The sequence below is a fragment of the Salvelinus fontinalis genome, chromosome 15 (genome assembly GCF_029448725.1).
Source record: "Salvelinus fontinalis isolate EN_2023a chromosome 15, ASM2944872v1, whole genome shotgun sequence".
In the NCBI taxonomy this organism is placed as follows: domain Eukaryota; kingdom Metazoa; phylum Chordata; class Actinopteri; order Salmoniformes; family Salmonidae; genus Salvelinus; species Salvelinus fontinalis.
In genome coordinates this window covers 22675241-22698905 of record NC_074679.1, presented here as the reverse complement: position 1 = coordinate 22698905, position 23665 = coordinate 22675241, and the positions used below count along the sequence as shown (strand labels likewise).

Genomic DNA, 23665 nt, shown 5'->3' with positions numbered 1-23665 from the left:
GGCTTATGTTCCCTCTAAGCTGCTTGCGTGTGCAGGCGCACAGTAGCCCAAGACTGAGAGAAGCATGAGATCGAACTTCACTCAACTTTCTTGAGTTTTCCCTGTTAGTTAACACTATTAATGTTTCCCTTTACTGTGGCAATTGTGATCGAATCAATGCAATATTAGCCACTTTCAATGCAACATACCGAAACAAAACAAACTATGCAAGAGATGATGTTGTAGGCAGAACGCATCAGAGTAGGATTCTATTGAATACGACGTAGCCCGTACTGTACACAGACCAGTGCAGCATAACCAATCAGAGCTGCAGTAAGTCTATATGCAAATAGACCTTTGCCATATATGGATATGTGCCATTTACATTGAACTGGTGTCACGTTCCTGACATTATTTCCTTTGTTTAGTCTTTGTTAAGTTGGTCAGGACGTGAGCTGGGTGGGTGTAGTCTATGTTTAGGTTTGTCTTATTGGCCTAATATGGTTCTCAATCAGAGGCAGGTGTTTTACGTTGTCTCTGATTGGGAACCATATTAAGGTAGCCTGTTTTCACTGTTGGTTTGTGGGTGATTGTTCCTGTTCGTGTGTTCCTGTTTTTTTTGTGTTCACTAGTTCGGGACTGTAGCTTCGTTGGTTTTTCGTCTGTTTATTGTTTTTGTTCATATTGAGAAGTATTCTAATAAATTATGGATACACACCACGCTGCGCTTTGGTCCTCCTCTCCTTCGGCCGACGAAAGATGTTACAACTGGACTGTATTTACAGCTGTAGTCGTGAGTAGATGCGCTTGTTTTGAGATCAAAGCGAGAGCTGCATGTAGACACCTGTGCACATTTTGTTCATATTTTGCTAGTTAGTGCGCTATTAGACCAGTTATAGATCATTTGTAGTCAGCAATAGGGGAGTGATTTCTTCCTACAAGAGCACAAAACGTGTACATTTATAGACATCTTTGAAAAGCGAGTCAAGTAAAGAGCTTTTTTTTGTCTTGAAGGGGGCAGTGTTGTATTTTTAGACAGGCTTTAATAAGCTAAATAGCCAATAGGCAGAAGGTAGCAGAATTTGTCTGATTCTCTATAATAATGCATTTATTTTGTAAAGTGGTTTCTTGCATCAAACACAAAAAACATGTTCAGTCACCTCCTTGTCTGAAGGACAAGTGGATAAACAGGTTAATGTCAAGCCAAGACTGTTTTTTTCAAACGTTTTTTTTTATGTAGGCCTACATTGAACATCCCACATTGGTTGCTACTGTAGGCTGAATGACAGAACCGCTATTGCCATGTTAAAATGTTATGGGATACATTTTCTCCATAGTTTTTGATGGTAGGCCACTCTGGTAGGCCTACATTATGACCAAATAGCCACACTACCAAATAGCCACACCCACTTGGCCACTGTTAAAACTAACTTAAAGCAGGTACAGCCTCAAGTGTTCACAGTAAACACGCACTGGAAGTTGCACAGAATTTTCACAATGTTCAAGTTTGCTCAGTACCGAAAACAATTTAAGGGAACATTGCTGGGGACAATAAAAGGCCACTCCAAAATGTGCAGTTTTGTCACACAGCACAATGCCACAGGTCTCAAGTTTAGGGAGCGTGGAATTGGCATGCTGACTGCAGGAATGTCCTCCAGAGCTGTTGCCAGAGAATTGTACCATAGTTTTAGAGAATTTGGCCGTATGTCCAAACGGCCTCATTACCGCAGACCATGTGTACCCACACCATCCCAGGACCTCCACGTCTGGCTTCTTCACATGTGGAATCGTAGTGGGTAAAAACAGATTCTTATTGGCTGGGTCTGGCTACCAAGTGGGTGGGCCTATGCCCTCCCAGACCCCTGCCCAGTCATGTGAAATCCATAGATTAGAGCCAAATTATTTCATTTCAATTGACTGATTTCCTTGTATGAAAATCTTTGAAATGGTTGCATTTTGCGTTTACATTTTTGTTCATTTGGAAACTATTCAGATACATTTTTTATTTTTTTTGTTACGTTACAGCCTTATTCTAAAACATATTAAATCGTTTTTTTCCTCATTAATCTACACACAATACCACATAATGACAAAGTGAAAACTGTTTTTTAGAAATGTTTGCAAATTTATTACAAACAAAAAACTGAAATATCACATTTACATAAGTATTCAGAACTTTTACTCAGTACTTTGTGGAAGCACCTTTGGCAGCGATTACACCCTCGAGTCTTCTTGGGTATGACACTACAAGCTTGGCACACCTGTATTTGGGGAGTTTCTCCCAATCTTCTCTGTAGATCCTCTCAAGCTCTGTCCGGTTGGATGGGGAGCGTCGCTGCACAGCTATTTTCAGGTCTCTCCAGAGATGTTCGATCGGGTTCAAGTCCGGGCTCTGGCTGGGCCACTCAAGGACATTCAGAGACTTGTCTCGAAGCCACTCCTGCGTTGTTTTGGGTCGTTGTCCTGTTGGAAGGTGAAACTTCACCCCAGTCTGAGGTCCTGAGTGCTCTGAAGCAGGTTTTCATCAAGGATCTCTCTGTACTTTGCTCTGTTCATTTTTCCCTCGATCATGACTTGTCTCAGTCCCTGCCGCTGAAAAACATCCCCACAGCATGGTGGTGCCAGGAATCCTCCAGATGTGACGCTTGGCATTCAGACAAATGTTCAATCTTGGTTTCATCAGACCAGATTATCTTGTTTCTCATGGTCTGAGAGTCCTTTAGGTGATATTTGGCCAACTCCAAGCTGTCGTGCCTTTTACTGAGGAGTGGCTGGCCACTCTACCATAAAGACCTGATTGGTGGAGTGCTGCAGAGATAGTTGTCCTTCTGGAAGTTTCTCCCATCTGTCACGCCCTGACCTTAGAGGTCCTTTTTATGTCTCTATTTGGTTTGGTCAGGGTGTGATTTGGGGTGGGTATTCTATATTCTATTATTTGTATTTCTATGTTTTGGCCGGGTAGGGTTCTCAATCAGGGACAGCTGTCTATCGATGTCTCTGATTGAGACCCATACTTAGGTAGCCCTTTTTCCCACCTGTCTTTGTGGGAAGTTGACTTTGTTTATGGCACATAGCCTTTAGCTTCACGGTTTGTTTTGTAGTGTTTATTGTTTTTGTCAGCATTTCCAATAATAAAGGAATATGTACGCTCACCATGCGGCACCTTGGTCCTCTTCCTTCAACAGCCGTGACACCATCTCCAAAGAGCAGGTATTCCCAAACTGGGGTACGTAATGCCGCCGTGGGTACGCCCCCCAAAAAATCCAATTTTTAACAAAAATAAATATATACAGTGGGGGGAACAAGTTTTTGATACACTGCTGATTTTGCAGGTTTTCCTACTTACAAAGCATGTATAGGTCTGTAATTTTGTATTATAGGTACACTACAACTGTGAGAGACGGAATCTAAAACAAAAATCCAGAAAATCACATTGTATGATTTTTAAGTAATTAATTAGCATTTTATTGCATGACATAAGTATTTGATACATCAGAAAAGCAGAACTTTATATTTGGTACAGAAACCTTTGTTTGCAATTACAGAGATCATACATTTCCTGTAGTTCTTGACCAGGTTTGCACACACTGCAGCAGGGATTTTGGCCCACTCCTCCATACAGACCTTCTCCAGATCCTTCAGGTTTCGGGGCTGTCGCTGGGCAATACGGACTTTCAGCTCCCTCCAAAGATTTTCTATTGGGTTCAGGCCTGGAGACTGGCTAGGCCACTCCAGGACCTTGAGATGCTTCTTACGGAGCCACTCCTTAGTTGCCCTGGCTGTGTGTTTCGGGTCGTTGTCATGCTGGAAGACCCAGCCACGACCCATCTTCAATGCTCTTACTGAGGGAAGGAGGTTGTTGGCCAAGATCTTGCGATACATGGCCCCATCCATCCTCCCCTCAATACGGTGCAGTCGTCCTGTCCCCTTTGCAGAAAAGCATCCCCAAAGAATGATGTCTCCACCTCCATGCTTCATGGTTGGGATGGTGTTCTTGGGGTTGTACTCATCCTTCTTCTTCCTCCAAACACAGCGAGTGGAGTTTAGACCAAAAAGCTCTATTTTTGTCTCATCAGACCACATGACCTTCTCCCATTCCTCCTCTGGATCATCCAGATGGTCATTGGCAAACTTTAGACGGGCCTGGACATGCGCTGGCTTGAGCAGGGGGACCTTGCGTGCGCTGCAGGATTTTATTCCATGACGGCATAGTGTGTTACTAATGGTTTTCTTTGAGACTGTGGTCCCAGCTCTCTTCAGGTCATTGACCAGGTCCTGCCGTGTAGTTCTGGGCTGATCCCTCACCTTCCTCATGATCATTGATGCCCCACGAGGTGAGATCTTGCATGGAGCCCCAGACCGAGGTTGATTGACCATCATCTTGAACTTCTTCCATTTTCTAATAATTGCGGCAACAGTTGTTGCCTTCTCACCAAGCTGCTTGCCTATTGTCCTGTAGCCCATCCCAGCCGTGTGCAGGTCTACAATTTTATCCCTGATGTCCTTACACAGCTCTCTGGTCTTGGCCATTGTGGAGAGGTTGGAGTCTGTTTGATTGAGTGTGTGGACAGGTGTCTTTTATACAGGTAACGAGTTCAAACATGTGCAGTTAATACAGGTAATGAGTGGAGAACAGGAGGGCTTCTTAAAGAAAAACTAACAGGTCTGTGAGAGCCGGAATTCTTACTGGTTGGTAGGTGATCAAATACTTATGTCATGCAATAAAATGCTAATTAATTACTTAAAAATCATACAATGTGATTTTCTGGATTTTTGTTTAAGATTCCGTCTCTCACAGTTGAAGTGTACCTATGATAAAAAATTACAGACCTCTACATGCTTTGTAAGTAGGAAAACCTGCAAAATCAGCAGTGTATCAAATACTTGTTCTCCCCAACGTATGTATTTTTGAAATGTAATAAAATTCTTCACATTTTCAAACAGTACATTTATATTTTCCAACGGGTTGAGGTTTTTTCTCTCACCTGAGTAGCCTTGTTTCACTGCCAAAAATCTAATTTAACCATTTAGTGTTCAGCGAAATAACAATTCAATGTCAAATACAGGTAGACTAGTCAAATAATTAACATCCAATCACACTAACTGTTACTCTCTCGCAGGAAACCTTCACTCTTGCGCAGACATTTAGAAACGAAACATGACAATTTGAAAAATAAGCCACAGGAGTTTTTTGAGCGAGAATAAAGAGGACTTTCGAGTAGTAAGACATGTATAAAAGCAACAGATACCATTAATAAGAAGGGGCTAGAAGCGTCTTATATGGTGAGCTACTGAGTGGCTAGGACAGGCAAGCCCCAAACTATTGTGGAGGACTTAATTCTTCCTGCTGCCACGGATTTGGCTGGGACAATGCTGGGGGAAAAGGCCCAAAAAACTATACAGACAATGCCTTCATCAAACAACACTGTTTCACAACGCATCAGTGACATGGCAGGAGATGTTTTAAAGCAATTACTGTTTCGCATACAAGCCAGTGAATTCTATGCGTTACAGCTGGATGAGTCAACCGACGTGGTGGGCCTGGCACAGCTTCTGGTATATGTCCATTATGTTTATTGTGGGTCAATTAAGGAAGACATCCTCTTCTGCAAACCACTGGAAACCAGGACAACATGAGAGGATATTTTTAAAGTACTGGACAGCTTTGTGACATAAAATGGACTTTGGTGGTCAAGATGTGTTGGTATCTGTACTGATGGCGCAAAAGCCATGACAGGGAGACATAGTGGAGTGGTAACGCACGTGCAAGCAGTTGCTCCCGTCGCCGCTTGGGTACACTGCAGCATACACCGAGAGGCTCTTGCTGCCAAGGGAAAGCCTGACAGCCTGAAAGACGTTTTGGACACAACAGTGAAAATGGCTAACTTTGTTAAAGCAAGGCCCTGAACTCTCTGGTATTTTCTGCGCTGGTAATCAAGGGGGAAAGTATTGACACGTTTTTTTGAATTGAGAGACGAGCTTAAAGTTTTATTCACTGACCATAATTTTCACTTGTCTGACCGCTTGCATGATGACGAGTTTCTCACATGACTGGCCTATTTGGGTGATGTTTTTGCTCGCCTAAATGATCTGAATCTAGGCGTACAGGGACTCTTCAACTCTCCTCAAAATTGAGGCTATGATTAAGAAGTGATTTTTTTGTGTGCAAATGAACTCAAGCTCAATGTCAAATGTAATATAACAAAGCACCTGAGTGAGCTGGCTGCGCAATTTACGCAGGTACTTTCCTGAAAAGGATGACAACTTGATTCGTTATCCCTTTCATGCCCTGCCTCCAGTCCACTTATCATATCTGAACAAGAGAGCCTCATCGAAATTGCAACAAGCGGTTCTGTGAAAATGTTATTTAATCAGAAGCCACTGCCAGATTTCTGGATAGAGCTGCGCTCAGAGTTTCTTGCCTTGGCAAATCGCGCTAAGACACTGATGCCCTTTGCAACCACGTACCTATGTGAGAGTGGATTCTCGGCCCTCACTAGCATAAACTAAATACAGGCACAGACTGTGTGGAAAATGATTTAAGACTGGGACTCTTTCCAATACAAGCAAACATTGCAGAGTTAGGTGCATCCTTTCAAGCACACCCTTCTCATTAACCTGTGGTGAGTTATACACAATTTTCTATGAACAAATAAGGTTTTATATGTGTGTGGGAGGCTTACAATGATGGCAAAAAACAACTTTTGAGAGTGCGCTGACGCTGGTGCTAGAGGCGGTACGCAGCTGGAGGTTGAATGTTTGAAGGGGTTTGGGACTATAAATGTTTGGGAACCACTGCCATAGAGGAACTATGGAGCTCTGTCAGAGTTAGCATCGGGTTCTTGGTCACCTCCCTGACCAAGGCCGTTCTCCCCCGATTGCTTAGTTTGGCCAAGCGACCAGCTCTAGGAAGAGTCTTGGTGGTTCCAAACTTCTTCTATTTAAGAATGATGGAGGCCACTATGTTCTTGGGGACCTTCAATGCTGGAGACATTTTTTTTGGTACCCTTCTCCAGATCTGTGCCTCGACACAATCCTGTCTCCAAGCTCTACGGACAATTCCTTCGACCTAATGTCTTGTTTTTTTCTCTGTCATGCATTGTCAACTGTGGGACCTTATATACACAGGTGTGTCTTTCCAAATCATGTCCAATCAATTGAATTGACCACAGGTGGACTCCAAACATCTCAAGGATGTCTCTGCTGTTTTCAATCAGGATCTCAGCGATCACTGCCTCATTGCCTGTATCCGCTATGGGTCCGCGGTCAAACGACCACCCCTCATCACTGTCAAACGCTCCCTAAAACACTTCTGCGAGCAGGCCTTTCCAAACGACCTGGCCCGGGTATCTTGGAAGGATATTGATCTCATCCCGTCAGTCGAGGATGCCTGGTCATTCTTTAAAAGTAATTTCCTCACCATCTTAAGTAAGCATGCCCATTTCAAAAAATGCAGAACTAAGAACAGATATAGCCGTTGGTTCACTCCAGACCTGACTGCCCTCGACCAGCACATAAACATCCTGTGGCGGACTGCAATAGCATCGAATAGTCCCCGCAATATGCAACTGTTCAGGGAAGTCAGGAACCAATACACGCAGTCAGTCAGGTAAGCAAAGGGTAGCTTTTTCAAGCAGAAATTTGCATCCTGTAGCTCTAACTCCAAAAAGTTTTGGGACACTGTAAAATCCATGGAGAACAAGAGCACCCTCTCCCAGCTGCTCACTGCACTGAGGCTAGGTAACACGGTCACCACCGATAAATCCATGATAATTGAAAATTTCAAGAAGCATTTCTCTACGGCTGACCATGTTTCCTCCTGGCTACTCCAACCCCGGCCAACAGCTACTCGCCCGAGCCTCCCCAGCTTCTCCTTCAGCAAAGTTAATAAACAGATCACAGCATTTAGAATCCCACCGTACCTTCTCCGCTGTGCAATCCGGTTTCCGAGCCGGTCACGGGTGCACCTCAGCCACACTCAAGGTACTAAACAATATCATAACCGCCATCGATAAAAGACAGTACAGTGCAGCCGTCTTCATTGACCTGGCCAAGGCTTTCGACTCTGTCAATCACCGTATTCTTATCGGCAGACTCAATAGCCTTGGTGTCTGACTGCCTCGCCTGGTTCACCAACTACTTTGCAGACAATATTCAGTGTGTCAAATCGGAGGGCCTGTTGTCCGGACCTCTGGCAGTCTCTATGGGGGTACCACAGGGTTCAATTCTCGGGCCGACTCTTTTCTCTGTATATATATCAATGGTGTCGCTCTTGCTGCGGGTGATTCCCTGATCCACCTTTACGCAGACGACACCATTCTGTATACTTCTGGCCCTTCCTTGGACACTGAACCTCCAAACGAGCTTCAATGCCATACAACACTCCTTCCGTGGCCTCCAACTGCTCTTAAACGCTAGTAAAACCAAATGCATGCTTTTCAACAGTTCGCTGCCCGCACCCGCCCGCCCGACTAACATCACCACCCTGGACGGTTCTGACCTAGAATATGTGGACAACTATAAATACCTAGGTGTCTGGCTAGACTGTAAACGCTCCTTCCAGAATCATATTAAACATCTCCAATCCAAAATCAAATCTAGAATCGGCTTTCTATTTCGCAACAAAGCCTCCTTCACTCACACAGCCAAACTTACCCTAGTAAAACTGACTATCCTACCGATCCTCGACTTCGGCGATGTCATCTACAAAATAGCTTCCAATACTCTACTCAGCAAACTGGATGCAGTCTATCACAGTGCCATCCGTTTTGTTACCAAATCACCTTATACCACCCACCACTGCCACCTGTATGCTCTAGGCGGCTGGCCCTCGCTACATATTCGTCGCCAGACCCGCTGGCTCCAGGTCATCTATAAGTCTATAGGTAAAGCTCCACCTTATCTCAGTTCACTGGTCACGATAACAACACCCACCCGTAGCACACGTTCCAGCAGGTATATCCTTTCACGAGTATCTACCCCGGATCCGGGTGCACCCCCCCCCCCCCCCCCCCACACTGATTAGCATCGCTAGCATAGCGTCACAATTAAATAGTAGCATCTAAATATCATTAAATCACAAGTCCAAGACACCTAATGAAAGATACAGATCTTGTGAATAAAGTCACCATTTCAGATTTTTAAAATGTTTTACAGGGAAGACAAAATATGTAAATCTATTAGCTAACCATGTTAGCAAAAGACACCCTTTTTCTTTGTCCACCATTTTTTCTCAACACCAGTAGCTATCACCAATTCGGCTAAACTAAGATATTGATAGCCACTAACCAAGAAAAAACCTCATCAGATGACAGTCTGATAACATATTTATGGTATAGGATAGGTTTTGTTAGAAAAATGTGCATATTTCAGGTATAAATCATAGTTTGCCATTGCAGCCAGCATCACAAATCTCACCAAAGCTCCTAGAATTACTACATACAGCAACCTGTATTACCAATTTACTCATCATAAAACATTTCTTAAAAATACACAGCACATAGCAATGGACAGACACAGATCTTGTGAATTCAGACAACATTTCAGATTTTCTAAGTGTTTTACGGCGAAAACACAATAAATCGTTATATTAGCATACCACATACGCAAATGTTACCCGAGCACTGATTCTAGCCAAAGAGAGCGATATCATATCATCGCCAAAATATATTAATTTTTTCACTAACCTTCTCAGAATTCTTCAGATGACACTCCTGTAACATCATATTACAACATACATATACAGTTTGTTCGAAAATGTGCATATTTAGCCATAAAAAAACGTGGTTATACAATGAAAATAGTAGCAAAACAAGCCTGGAAATGTTGGTCGCCATCTTTGAGTGATCTAGTTTAATCAATAGCTAATCATATACTTGACAAAAAAATACAGGGTTGACAGGAATCGAAAGATAAATTAGTTCTTAATGCAATCGCTGATTTACATTTTTTAAATTATCCTTACTTTTCAATACAGGTTGCGCCAAGCGAAGCTATACAAAACAAGATGGCGGCGTAAGCTTTAACATTTTTCGACAGAAACACGATTTATCATCATAAATTGTTCTTACTGTGAGCTGTTCTTCCATCAGAATCTTGGGCAAAGAATCCTTTCTTGGGTCTAATCTTCTTTTGGTCGAAAGATGTCCACTTGTCCGTCGAAATACCCACTAACGTACGACCGGGAGCCCGAAATGTGCCCAGCGCGTCAAAGTGCACAACAAAGCAATGCCTCAAAATCGCACTAAAAGGATATAAATTGCTATACAACGGTTCAAATTAACTACCTTATGATGCTGTTAACACCTATAACGGGTGAAAACATGACCGGAGAAATATTACTGGCTACACTAATGCTTGGAAAAAGAGCAGGGCGGTGTCCACCGCGCGTCCGGCGCAGCTGGAAAAGAGTTCCTACCTACAGGTTTTTTTCTTTTATAGTGGCTGTGATTGCGCAATCAATACCATTCAAAGCGTCATCACGTAAAGGCATCCAGGGGAAGACGTAAGCAGTGTCCATATCCTCATAGCATTTACAGTGGCCTTTAAACTGACTCCAGATCAGGGGCCAAAATGTGTGAAATCTGACTCCATGTCAGGGAAATTGCTGTAGAATGAGTTCTGTTCCACTCAGAGACAAAATTCCAACGGCTATAGAAACTAGAGAGTGTTTTCTATCCAATAATAGTAATAATATGCATATTGTACGATCAAGAATTGAGTAGGAAGCCATTTCATCTGTAGAGACAATTATGCTAATTTGAAACAGCACCCCCTATAGTCGCAAGAAGATATCTCACTGATCCTTCCAGTTCTCTGCTGCCAGTGACTGGAACAAATTGCAAAAATCGCTGGAGAAGCTGGAGACTTATATTTCCCTCACCAACTATCTGAGCAGCTAACCGATCACTGCAGCTGTACGTAGTCCATCTGTAAATAGCCCACCCAATCTACCTACCTCATCCCCATACTGTTTTTATTTACTTTTCTGCTCTTTTGCACACCAGTATCTCTACTTGCACATCTGCTCATTTCTCACTCCAGTGTTAATCTGCTAAATTGTAATTCTTCGCTACTATGGCCTATTTATTGCCTACCTCATGCCTTTTGCACACACTGTATATAGACTTTCTTTTTTTCTGCTGTGTCATTGACTTGTTTTGTGTTAATGGCTTGTTTATTATTTATTCCATGTGTAACTCTGTATTGTTGTCTGTGTCACACTGCTTTGCTTTATCTTGGCCAGGTCGCAGTTGTAAATGAGAACTTGTTCTCAACTAGCCTACCTGGTTAAATAAAGGCAAAATAAAAAAATTCAATAAATGATCAATGAAAACAGGATGCACCTGAGCTCAATTTCGAGTATCATAGCAAAAGTTGCGAATTCTTATGTAAATAAGGTATCTGGTTTTTATTTGTAATAAATTATATTTTAAAAAATGTACTAGTTTTTGCTTTGTCATTATGGGGTATTTGGTGTAGATGAGAATAAGGTTGTAACGTAACAAAATGTGGAAAAAGGGAAGGGGTCTGAATACTTTCTGAATGCACTGTAGTTAGTTTCAGGACATTTTAATAAACTGGCTACTCAGCATTTTAACTGGTATATACAAACAGTGTATTTTTCTCATGTCCCATAACATTTTATGGCTAGGAACATCAGCAATAAAATCATGAGATGTCCCACTCCGCCTCCCTCTCTCTCAGCAACTCACTTTAGGGATTGTATAAATTACCAGTCAGGTCATTTTCATCAGTGCCCTTGTAATAACGATCATCCACCTAACCTTTTTAAAGAGTCCTCATCATTGAGGCCAAAATACTCCGCTCCTCTCAACCAAAGTGGTGGGAGATCAAAGCTTTAGACCGGGACCGGTAGCATGTCTATTGTTTTTCCTTTGGAGAGTTATGCCGAGTCGGCTCCAGGCCTAATTTTAGTAAAATGACGGTCATATCCTCCCCTTCGCTCACACTTAACATTCTAAATTTGGTGGGCTCAAATTCAAGCCACACTTTTACCAAATATGGAGCTGGCCAGCTGGCCAACAAGTGCTCCGCTGCTCTCCTCTCGTCTCTCACCCAGTGACACAGGAGGAATTTCCTCTGGGAAGGGAAGGGCCACATGTTATGTCACGCCTACTCTGGACTGGACAAGCATGCAGACTGGCCTGGGCTGGGAGGACTGGGCTGGCTGAAGTTGGGCTTGGTTTGGTGGACTGGTATAGGCAGAGTTGGCTGAGGTGAGGCTGTTACTTGGAAGGGATGGGCTGGGACAAAGGCGGACTTGGCTATGGCTGGGTCTGTGGTCCAAAGGATGAGAGTGTGGAGGAGTCAGACCCTACGGGAAGGAAATGCAACACACCCTGGTGTGCCTCTGAATCATGTGGACGTCATGGAGTGGAAACCAAACATCTCCCAGACAGAACCTAACGTCTCCCAGATAGACAGGCCTACAGAGGTAGTGGAGGTTAGGCTTGCAACATGAAAGGTTGATTGGGACACTGACCGAGGGGTGGAGAGGGATCAAATTTAGCTTACTGAGTTATCAATAACATGACCATTACTCTCTCCAGGTTAGGAATAATAACACTGAAAAAATTTTATTATAACTGAAAGTCGGGGATGAAGTTGAGTGAAACATAACTCAAGTAAAGTAGGAACCAAAGAACAAGACAGAAACAGGGGAGGGAGAGAGAGAGACGTGTGCAAGAGACGTGAAGATGAAACCGTTTTGCTCATCTCCCTGTGACTGTCATTTAAAGAGTTTGTTCAAACACAAACAGTGAGGTCAGGGTGTGCTGTGACTCTCCACCGCCTTACAAAATAACAAACCCCAGACAGATGACTCCGAGACACACACTGCATTCCTCACCGACCATCCCAGTCCCACTCACTCTGTACACACACATCATTAAAACGCTACATGTAGCCTTCAACATCAGTGGAGGCTGCGGAGGGGAGGATGGTTCATAATAATGGCTGGAATGGCGTGGTATCAAACAGATGAAAACACTGTTTGATACCATTCCATTCACTCCATTCCGGCCATTATTATGAGCCATCCTCCCCTCAGCAGCCTCCACTGTTCAACATGCATCTGATAGAGGCAACGTCAATACAACATTTGGTGGTTCCCTGAAAAGATGGCTAAAGTCTAGACCACTTTAAAGAACCACCCTTTGGCTCAAACATTGTACTATGGGTGTTAGCCAGTTTGACATGGCAGCAAAGCCTGCACCATGGACACACAAACAAACACCAACCTCATTGCTCATTTTAAGCATTTGGTCCAACTGGCCAGAACACCAGACAACCCACCTTTGACCTACTGTAGCATTTCATTCTGATCCAGAGTCTGGCACACACACAAAGATGTCCCAAAGCTTATGAGCTCATTATTACAGTAACAATGCCAAGTACTGTAAGTGGTTGACTTGAGTAGCCCATCCACACAATTGTAAAAGATGTAGAAGTATAGGTTATATCGTATAATTACCATACTATGGACCTAGTGGCTAGTACAGTTCACCCACTGGCACTGAAAACCAAACGCATGGCTTTAAGTTACAAAGAAATTGATGTGGATAGAGTGAAGGAGGGAGTTGGAGGGATGTGTCCGGTTGGTCCCTTGCTACTCTATCCTCTATGTTTGGATAGCTCACTAAGGGTTATCTACACTAGGCATGGCTCACTGTCGCTCATTTTACTAGTGTGTTGCTGTGAGGATGCAGGCAGCATATGAAACATGATCAGAGGGGATCGGGTCGTGACAGATTGGGTTACACTGCTTTCTGAGGTTGAGCACTCGAGCACCCTCTTAGCGAAGCTGATATAACAGAGGGATAAAGATGTCAGAGGCCATGTCTATTTGTAAACTTGTTTAAATCTGATCTATAAAGTTATATTTCTGTCCGAATTGTTGCCTGCCCTTTCCCAACACATCCTAAACCCTTTGCTATGTTCCCCCCCTCTTCTCCATTTTCTCACTCCATATCCATCATTCTCCCTCATTCCTTGTTGTTCTAAGTCAATCTTGTTTCCTGTCATTGGTCTACAAGAGAATTGCCTCATTAGCAGAGGGCTTGCTTGGGACCAGAAGGATTAAAATGGCAACTTCCTCCCAACAGGCACCAAGCCTTTCCTCTGAACAGGATGGCATGAGCACACAGACACACAGTATCATAAGAAATCCCCCTAATCTTGTGTTGTGGTACATTGCTGGGTCCATTTGGCCAAGGCCCAGTCCTGACAGTTTCAATGATGAAGCATTTTGAAGCCCATATGCTGGGAGGAGCAAGTCCATAGTGCAGAGAAGAGCTACCGCTCACAGTTAACAGCAGCGCCACACAACAGACCATTAATCTTTGTCCCCTAACTCATGATGCTGACTGCAGCAGTACAATAGGACTTGGGGAGAATAAACTGCTATATTGATTTGACTATAAAAACTGGCTACTCTCAATTGGATTAAAATTGTCACCCCGGGGTAGAAAGAATGCCTTACGCTGAAAGATTCAGGTAAATATGCAAACAAGGGGCAAATTAAGATTGACATGCAGAAAAAAGGTTGAGGGCAAGTTAATACTAGAATAGAGGCCAAAAAACAGTTCAGTTTATTGATGGTTAACCCAGAGTGTTTAAACTGGATCTTGCATTTTTTGACAATTACAACAAAATTACATGACTAAGCAGAGGCAAAGGAGGGCAAAGATTAAACAAAACATATTCTGCTTCTACCAGTGTACAAGCTATTCAAATATGTTCCTAATAATTCTCATGCCAAACTATTATTAAACTTTGATGGAAGATCTCACATTACATGGAGTCACATGTAATGTGCTACTTAACAGTAAACAAATTGACAACATCATTTCAGCATGCTTATAGGGAAGGACACTCAACAAGCACAGCAGTTACACAAATGACTGATGATTGGCTGAGAGAAATTGATGATAAAATGATTGTGGGGGCTGTCTTGTTAGACTTCAGTGCAGCTTTTGACATTATCGATCATAGTCTGCTGCTGGAAAAATGTGTGTTATGGCTTTACACCCCCTACTATAATGTAGATAAAGAGTTACTTGTCTAACAGAACACAGTGTTCTTTAATGGAAGCCTCTCAAATATAATCCAGTTAGAATCAGGAATTCCTCAGGGTAGCTGTTTAGGCCCCTTGCTTTTATCAATTTTTACAAACGACATGCCACTGACTTTGAGTAAAGCCAGAGTATCTATGTATGAGGATGACTCAACACTATACACATCAGCTACTACAGAGACTGAAATGACTGCAACACTCAACAAAGAACTGCAGTTAGTTTCAGAGTGGGTGGCAAGGAATAAGTTAGCCCTAAATATTTCTAAAACTAAAAGCATTGTATTTGGAACAAAACACTCACTAAACCCTAAAACTTAACCTGTTGAGGATGGGGGCGCTGTTGTCACTATTTATGCTAATCGTGTAATTTTTGAAACGGCTTCCCACAAAATTCTTGATCGTACAATATGCATATTATTATTATTATTGGATAGAAAACAGTCTATAGTTTCTATAGGAGTTGAAATTTTGTCTCTAAGTGGAACAGAACCCATTCTACAGCAATTTCCCTGACATGGAGTCAGATTTCAGAAATGTTGGCCCCTGATCTGGAGTCAGTTAAAAGGCCGCAGTTATTGCTATGAGTATACGGACACTGCTTACGTCTTCCCCTGGATGCCTTTACGTGATGACGATTTGAATGGGGTCGATTGCGCGTTCACAGGCACTACAAATTAAAAAACCCTGTAGCTAGGAACTCTTTTCTTGCTGCGTAATGCGCCTGGAGGACATTGACCCGCACTTGTTCCAAGCATTAGTGGAGGGAGTAATATTACTCTGGTCATGTTTCTACTCGTTATGGGAGTTAAAAACATCATAAGGTAGTTAATTTAAAGCGTTTTATAGCAATTTATATCCGTTTAGTGCGATTTTGGGACATTTATTTCTGAAACGCTGTGAATTGCTGGGCACGCTTCCAGTTCATCCCGAACGCAGTTGGCATTTCCACATGGCAAGAGGACAGCTTTCCACCAAAAGACGATTAGACCCAAGAAAGGATCCTTTGCCAAAGATACTGATGGAAGAACAGCTCAAAGTAGGACATTTTTATTATGATAAATCGTGTTTCTGTCGAAAAATGTTAGTGGCTTAGGACGCCATGTTTTTTGACGTAGCTTCGCTTGGCGCAAACTGTATTGAAAAGTAAGGATAATTTAAAAAATGTAATTCCGCGATTGTATTAAGAATAAAATTGTCTATCAATCCCTGTCCACCCTATATTTTCTAGTCACGTTTATGAGTATTTATGTATAAGAGTAGATCACTGTCTAATATGGCGCACGGACATTTTCTCACCAGCTGGGCTACATTTCACATTGTCTAACCATGATTTTGGTGGCTAAATATAAACATTTTCGATCAAACTCTATATGGATTGTGTAATATGATGTTACAGGAGTGTCATCTGAAGAATTCTGAGAAGGTTAATGAAAAAATTAATATATTTTGGCGATGTTGACGTTATCGCTCACTTTGGCTAGAATCAATGCTGGGCTGCTACGTGCTATGTGCTATGCTAATATAACGATTTATTGTGTTTTCGCTGTAAGACACTTAGAAAATCTGAAATATTGTCTGTATTCACAGGATCTGTGTCTTTCGATTAGTGTATGCTGTGTATTTTTACGAAATGTTTGATGATTAGTAAGTAGGTAAACACGTTGCTCTATGTAGTTATTCTAGTCCATTTGTGACGGTGGGTGCAATTGTAACCTATGCCATCTACCTGAAATATGCACTTTTTTCTAACAAAACCTATCCCATACCATAAATATGTTATCAGACTGTCATCTGATGAGTTTTTTTCTTGGTTAGGGGCTATAAATATCTTAGTTTAGCCGAATTGGTGATAGCTACTGGTGTTGGTGGACAAATAAAAGATGGTGGATTATGCTAATGTGTTTTTAGGTAATAGATGTACATCTTTACATATTGTGTCTTCCCTGTAAAACATTTTAAAAATCGGACATGTTGGCTGGATTCACAAGATCTGTGTCTTTCATTAGCTGTATTGGACTTTAATGTGTGAAAGTTAAATATTTTAAAAAAATATTTTTTTTGAATTTCGCGGCACTGGTTTTTCAGTGGGGGTGGGGGGGGAGTGCCGCTAGCGGCACCCTCATCCTAGACAGGTTAACAAAATATTGTGATAAATAATGTTGAAATTGAGCAAGTTGAGATGACTATACTGCATGGAGTAACCCTAGATTGTAAACTGTCATGGTCAAAACCATATTGATGCATTAGCAGCTAAGATGGGGAGAAGTCTGTCTATAATAAAGCGATGATCTGCCTTCTTAACAACACCATCAACAAGGCAGGTCCTACAGGCCCTAGTTTTGTCGCACCTTGACTACTGTTCAGTCGTGTGGTCAGGTGCCACAAAGGACTTAGGAAAATTGCAATTGGCTTAGAACAGAGCAGCACGGCTGGCCCTTAAATGCACACAGAGAGCTAATATTAATAATATGCATGTCAATCTCTCCAGGCTGAAAGTGGAGGAGATTGACTTCATCACTACTTTTATTTGTGAGAGGTACTGAAATGTTGAATGCACCGAGCTGTCTGTCTAAACTACTGGCACACAGCTCGGACCCCAATGCATACCCCACAAGACATGCCATAAGAGGTCTCTTCAGAGTCCCCAAGTCCAGAACAGGCTATGGGAGGCACACAGTACTACATAGAGTCATGACTACATGGAACTGTATTCCACATAAACTAACTGACGCAGTAAAATTACATTTAAAAAAAAGATTAAAAAAACACCTTACGGTACTGCAGGGACTGTGAAGCAACACAAACATTGGCACAGACACATGTATACACACACACACACACGATAACATACACACTATACATACATATGGATTTAGTACTGTAGATACGTTTTAGTGGTGGAGTAGGGGCCTGAGGGCACGCAGTGTGTTGTGAAATCTGCGAATGTATTGTAATGTTTTTAAAATTGTATAAACTGCCTTAATTTTGCTGGACCCCAGGAAGAGTATCTGCTGCTGTGGCAGCAGCTAATGGGGAACCATGATAAATACAAATAAACTCAGCAAAAAAAGAAACGTCAACTGCGTTTATTTTCAGCAAACTTAACATGTGGAAATATTTGTATGAACATAACAAGATTCAACAACTGAGACATAAACTGAACAAGTTCCACAGATATGTGACAAACAGAAATTGAATAATGTGTCCCAAAACAAAGGGGGGGTCAAAATCAAAAGTAACAGTCAGTATCTGGTGTGGCCACCAGCTGCATTAAGTACTGCAGTGCAATCCTCATGGACTGCACCAGATTTGCCCATTCTTGCTGTGAGATGTTACCCCCACTCTTCCACCAAGGTACCTGCAAGTTCCCGGACATTTCTTGGGGGAATGACCCTAGCCCTCACCCTCCGATCCAACAGGTCCCAGACGTGCTCAATGGGATTGAGATCTGGGCTATGCGCCTGCCATGGTAGAACACTGACATTCCTGTCTTGCACGAAATCACGCACAAAATGAGCAGTATGGCTGGTGGCATTGTCATGCTGGAGGGTCATGTCAGGATAAGCCTGCAGGAAGGGTATCACATGAGGGAGGAGGATGTCTTCCCTGTAAAGCACAGCATTGAGATTGCCTGCAATGACAACAAGCTCAGTCCGATGATGCTGTGACACACCGCCCCAGACCATGACAAACCCTCCACCTCCAAATCGATCCCGCTCCAGAGTACAGGCCTCGGTGTAATGCTCATTCCTTCGACGATAAACGAATCCGACCATCACCCCTGATGAGACAAAACCGCGACTCGTCAACGAAGAGCACTTTTTGCCAGTCCTGTCTGGTCCAGTGACGGTGGGTTTGTGCCCATAGGCAATGTTGTTGCCAGTGATGTCTGGTGAGGACCTGCCTTACAACAGGCCTGCAAGCCCTCAATCCTGCCTCCCTCCACCTATTGCGGACAGTCTGAGCACTGATGGAGGGATTGTGCGTTCCTGGTGTAACTCGGGCAGTAGTTGTTGCCATCCTGTACCTGTTCCGCAGGTGTGAAGTTCGGATGTACCGATCCTGTGCAGGTGTTGTTACACGTGGTCTGTCACTGCGAGGACGATCAACTGTCTCCCTGTAGCGCTGTCTTAGGTGTCTCACAGTACGGATATTGCAATTTATTGCCCTGGCCACATCTGCAGTCCTCATACCCCCTTGCAGCATGCCTAAGGCACGTTCACGTGGATGAGCAGGGACCCTGGGCATCTTTCTTTTGGTGTTTTTCAGAGTCAGTAGAAAGGCCTCTTTAGTGTCCTAAGTTTTCATAACTGTGACCTTAATTGACTACCATCTGTAAGCTGTTAGTGTCTTAACGACCATTCCACAGGTGCATGTTCATTAATTGTTCATGGTTCATTGAACAAGCATGGGAAACAGTGTTTAAACCCTTTACAATGAAGATCTGTGAAGTTATTTAGATTTTTACTAATTATCTTTGAAAGACAGGGTCCTGAAAAAGGGACGTTTCTTTTTTTTCCTGAGTTTACAAATACAGAGCCATATAGACACGGAGACAGTACTGGGAGAGAAGTGCAGGACATGAGCAGCTCTTTCCGTGACATCTCTCTGGTCTGAGACTGAGGGAGAAGTGTGCTGACCTTCAGGATGTTATCCTGGCAAGACATCCCTGCAGGTGTTCTTTAAAAAGCGTTGAATGGTACATTATTGGGCTCTGTTGCCATGGTGTCCGTGTGACTCTCTCCAGCAGCACATAACACAGACAGGGACATAGTAGATTACTTCCGATGTTTATTGTCACTGTTGTCATTATTGATAGACGGTGGAGTTGTGCCTTTATCCCAGCATGAAATAGCCTTGCCCTTGGCAAACTTGCTGGCAGAGGGACAGCATACAAAGGTAACATACAAACTAAAGATTGAAAGCATGTCATTTCTGGTTTCATCTGTGGAGTCATCTGTATTGCTTCATGTTCCATTCAGTAACTAAGGTATATGGGTGCTGGGTGATTGAGTGGCCATTGTACATTTGTCTGCCTATAAATGGCCGATGCCCTGAGTCTCGAGATAATGAGTCATTAAGGAAAAGTGACCACACTTACAGAGAGGGTAGTCAGGAGGGATGATTCAGCCTGAGGTGTGGTAGGGGATTTGAGCCATCAAAATGACACCAATGGAGTCTTCAAGCCTTCATTAAAATCTCAGGCTGGGTATCATTCTGCACAACCACTTGCAGTTCAACTTTCTCTTGGCCAGATATCCCAATTACAGTTTGTAAACCAACTGTCTCATATGAGCAAACAGATGGCAGACATTACTAACTACCTATTTGACTGCTATGAGGAGGAATCAAGAGCCAACTGAGATCAACACCATTACTTAGAATTCACACTCCTCAACGTGCCAGCTAGCACTACTGCTCCTTGTATGTGTAGGCCTACTGTAAAACAATAATTAATCTGCAGGGGATCAAGGGTTAAATTGACGTCAGGTTAATTCTGCAATTCCGCATCTATAAAACCTTGAGGCCTGAACTCACTTCTACAATCCAAACAATTTCCATAGACTCCTGGCTAAACCAACAGTAAACAGTGTGAGTAGAAAATCCGGGACACTCAAATTAGCATTTGGATTTTAGTTTACTATGTTTCACACACCCAGACAATGGGGTAAGATCTTTGGTACACAAGTGCAGCAGAGAACGATCACACAGCACAGTAACAGAGGGATAAGTGGGGATGAGTGGTTGTAGCCACATCTGTGGCTCACCAGGGATGATGTAACTGCTCCTGAATGCAAGGGGTGGCTCACTCTGAGGTAGCTAGCTAGCTATAGCTGGCTGTCGCTAACACCACCCTGTCTTCTGTTATGCAGTGAAAGCCCAGTGGCCAAAGGCAAACAGTCCAGCATTATCAATACAGAACACTCATCCTCCCTCAACAAAGGCCTCTCTCCTGGATGCTGAAGATCACCTCTGTGTCAGTAGATGAGAACAAAGGAGGATAAAGAAAGAGATCCCATCTGTGTACTGAACCCAAGCACCGAACAAAACTGGGCAAAGAGTTTTTGACCAATCTGTGATTAACAATTAGGTCTAGATTTGTCTCCGTCTCCTTTCTCACACAGGCCGATGAAGAAAGCAGACTGCTAGGTCCTGTGTGTCCACCATAACTGCAGTCATATTGCAAAAAGTTAATGAGTCATCTGACAGATGGTGAGTCTGTCTATTGCCATTCATCCCTTTCATGCAGAAAAGAGCCACGTGTATCAAGATCTCACTGTCAGCAGCATCATAACCAGTGATGATCATAATCACTAGTGAAACACTGCTTGGAGGGGGGCAGTGAGTTTACATCACCATTAAAGCTTGCTTGCAGGCAAAAGGCCTTTTTCCCCTAATTGAATTCAGGCCCCCAAACCCTCTCACCCCTCCATTCCCCCGGGGTCACACCCCCTCCCGCTCGTTTCCCGCTCTGCCAAACAACTGGCAGAAGAAAATTAAAAACATTTACAGATCACAAACAGGGTTGATGGGAGTCTATAAAACATTTCAGTCCTATTCTGTCAGATATCAGTCTGAAGTCCCGAACTTTCTAGTCTAGTACATATACCTTTTTTAATTTAGTAACTTTAGATTTATCGAAATGCACGTTCAAAGAGCTTCCTCACATACACTACAACAAGCTGTATTACTTCATCGCTAATGCATTCCAACTAAGAAGGGGGAGGTATCCTCATTCTGGCAGACTTGGTGATGGAGAATATTGTGGGAGCCAAATGCTTCTTTCCCTTTTCTGTGTAAATTTCAGCAGTTACTCTCCGACTTCTTATAAAGTTGAGGAGGGGAAAGCCTGTTTTGTTGCACCACACCACTATCATAATCAGCCTAAGCAGGACCTAATAATAAACACATGACAGTAGTTGTATAGATATTCATTCATTCTCTCTCCAGTTGACAAATATCACAAGTTTCATCCCCCTTTCAAGTGTGCCTCGACATGACAAAAAAACAACTAAGCTCCCAGATATCCCACGACCGGAATCCTGTATTTAAGTCTAGGGCAGCAATTATTTTGACCATAATGCGACCAAACGTATGGTCCCATACAATGTATGGTTTATCGATTGATTGAATGCGTCAATGTTCCGCTGATTTAAGGGCTATTGCTAAACTTTCAATTACATTTACAATTCAAGCTTATTCATAAAATGTGTACCAAATCGAGACACACTTGAAAGGGGAGATGCTTTTTTCTTCCTCTCCCTCTTATGATGGGAGAAGAAGGCCGTGGTATCCGCCCTACACGTCTGACATAAAACCACATGGCCACACTTTGGGAAGTTTCTAAAAAATGTACCTACTGAAATTGTGACAAATCTTAAAATGCTTGGGCAAACTGATCACCATGTTATTTGCAAGACTCGTTGACTTGTGTAGACCTATGCACAGTAAACTACGCTTCTCCAGGCAACCGTTTTTGCAAGCAAATGGCAGCAATATAACTAAAACCAAATGGTACATAAATAAGGACAGCCCACTTTTGTAACTGTCCTACGCACTCCAAGAAATAAAAGTATATATTTTTCTACTGATAACTCCACAAACGACTAAATATATTTGTCAATTTAGGCTTAATAATAATTATGCTAACTTATTATTCAGAAGAATATTGATCATTAACAAACTAAACTTTTCCCAATGCCGAATGCGACGGCCGAAAGAGAGCCTGCTACTGGACAATCTATTCAGGGACGTACCTTCACAAAGAGCTCGATAACGGGTTCGTTATCCGCCTTGATTCCATTATGGGGTACAGACAGAGACATTGTGAACTAGACTTAAAAATGTTCCAAATGAGATATATATTATTTTCCAACAAACTTGTATCTTCAGCCTACTCGCTCTTCTTCGCCACCCCTTTCCGCGCAGTATTCGGATAACAGCTTTTCCAAGGCTAGTGACCAGCTGGACACTCGCTGCAATTCTCACACAAGAGGGCTGAGGTGCTGGGAGGAGAAAGTCGACCACAAATATAGCAATGTGCTATTGTTGCAGCCAGTCTACAAAACTGAACGCTTTCCTCGGTGTTACAGAACAGCTATAAAACGATCGTTGATCCCTTTGACTCTTCAGTCTTTTTGATTGCTTGAGTGCTGGAGTAGGATGAAGAGAGAAGGGCGGGAGGGAAGAATATTTAAAGGCGTGATGTTCTCTGCAGAGCAAACAATAAAAATGTGGGCAGGGTTTCAGAGAGGAGTCTTGACAGAGGAAGGATGCCTGCTGCGCTCTCTGTGCGGCATGCGCCTTTGGGCAAAGTGCAGAGTCTTGCCGCGGGAAGCAGGGGTGCTGAGAGTGCTTGCAATAAACCGAAATATTTTTTTTATCACAAAAGTAATGCACTGGGCCTTTACTAGTATTAGCAGACCAATCTAAACATCTGTAGCCAAGCAATTTTTTTCAGCATTTCTGCTTTGGCAAAAAAGGTAGTTGTAAAATTAAGCAATAAGGCACAAGGGGTTGTGGTATATGGCCAATATACCACGGCTGAGGGCTGTTCTTATGGATGACGCAACGCAGAGTGCCTGGATA

At 42.9% G+C, this 23665-nt stretch overlaps 1 protein-coding gene across 1 annotated transcript in view; it reads right to left on the bottom strand.

Moving 5' to 3' along the window:
* LOC129811564 (chloride intracellular channel protein 4) overlaps positions 1-23364 on the bottom strand; it is a 38748-nt gene extending 15384 nt beyond the window's left edge. Inside the window, exon 1 of the mRNA XM_055862973.1 lies at positions 22834-23364. Coding sequence (XP_055718948.1) covers positions 22834-22902 — 69 coding nt within the window. The 5' untranslated portion in view covers positions 22903-23364. The remainder of the gene's footprint in view (positions 1-22833) is intronic.
* Positions 23365-23665: the final 301 nt, after the last annotated feature.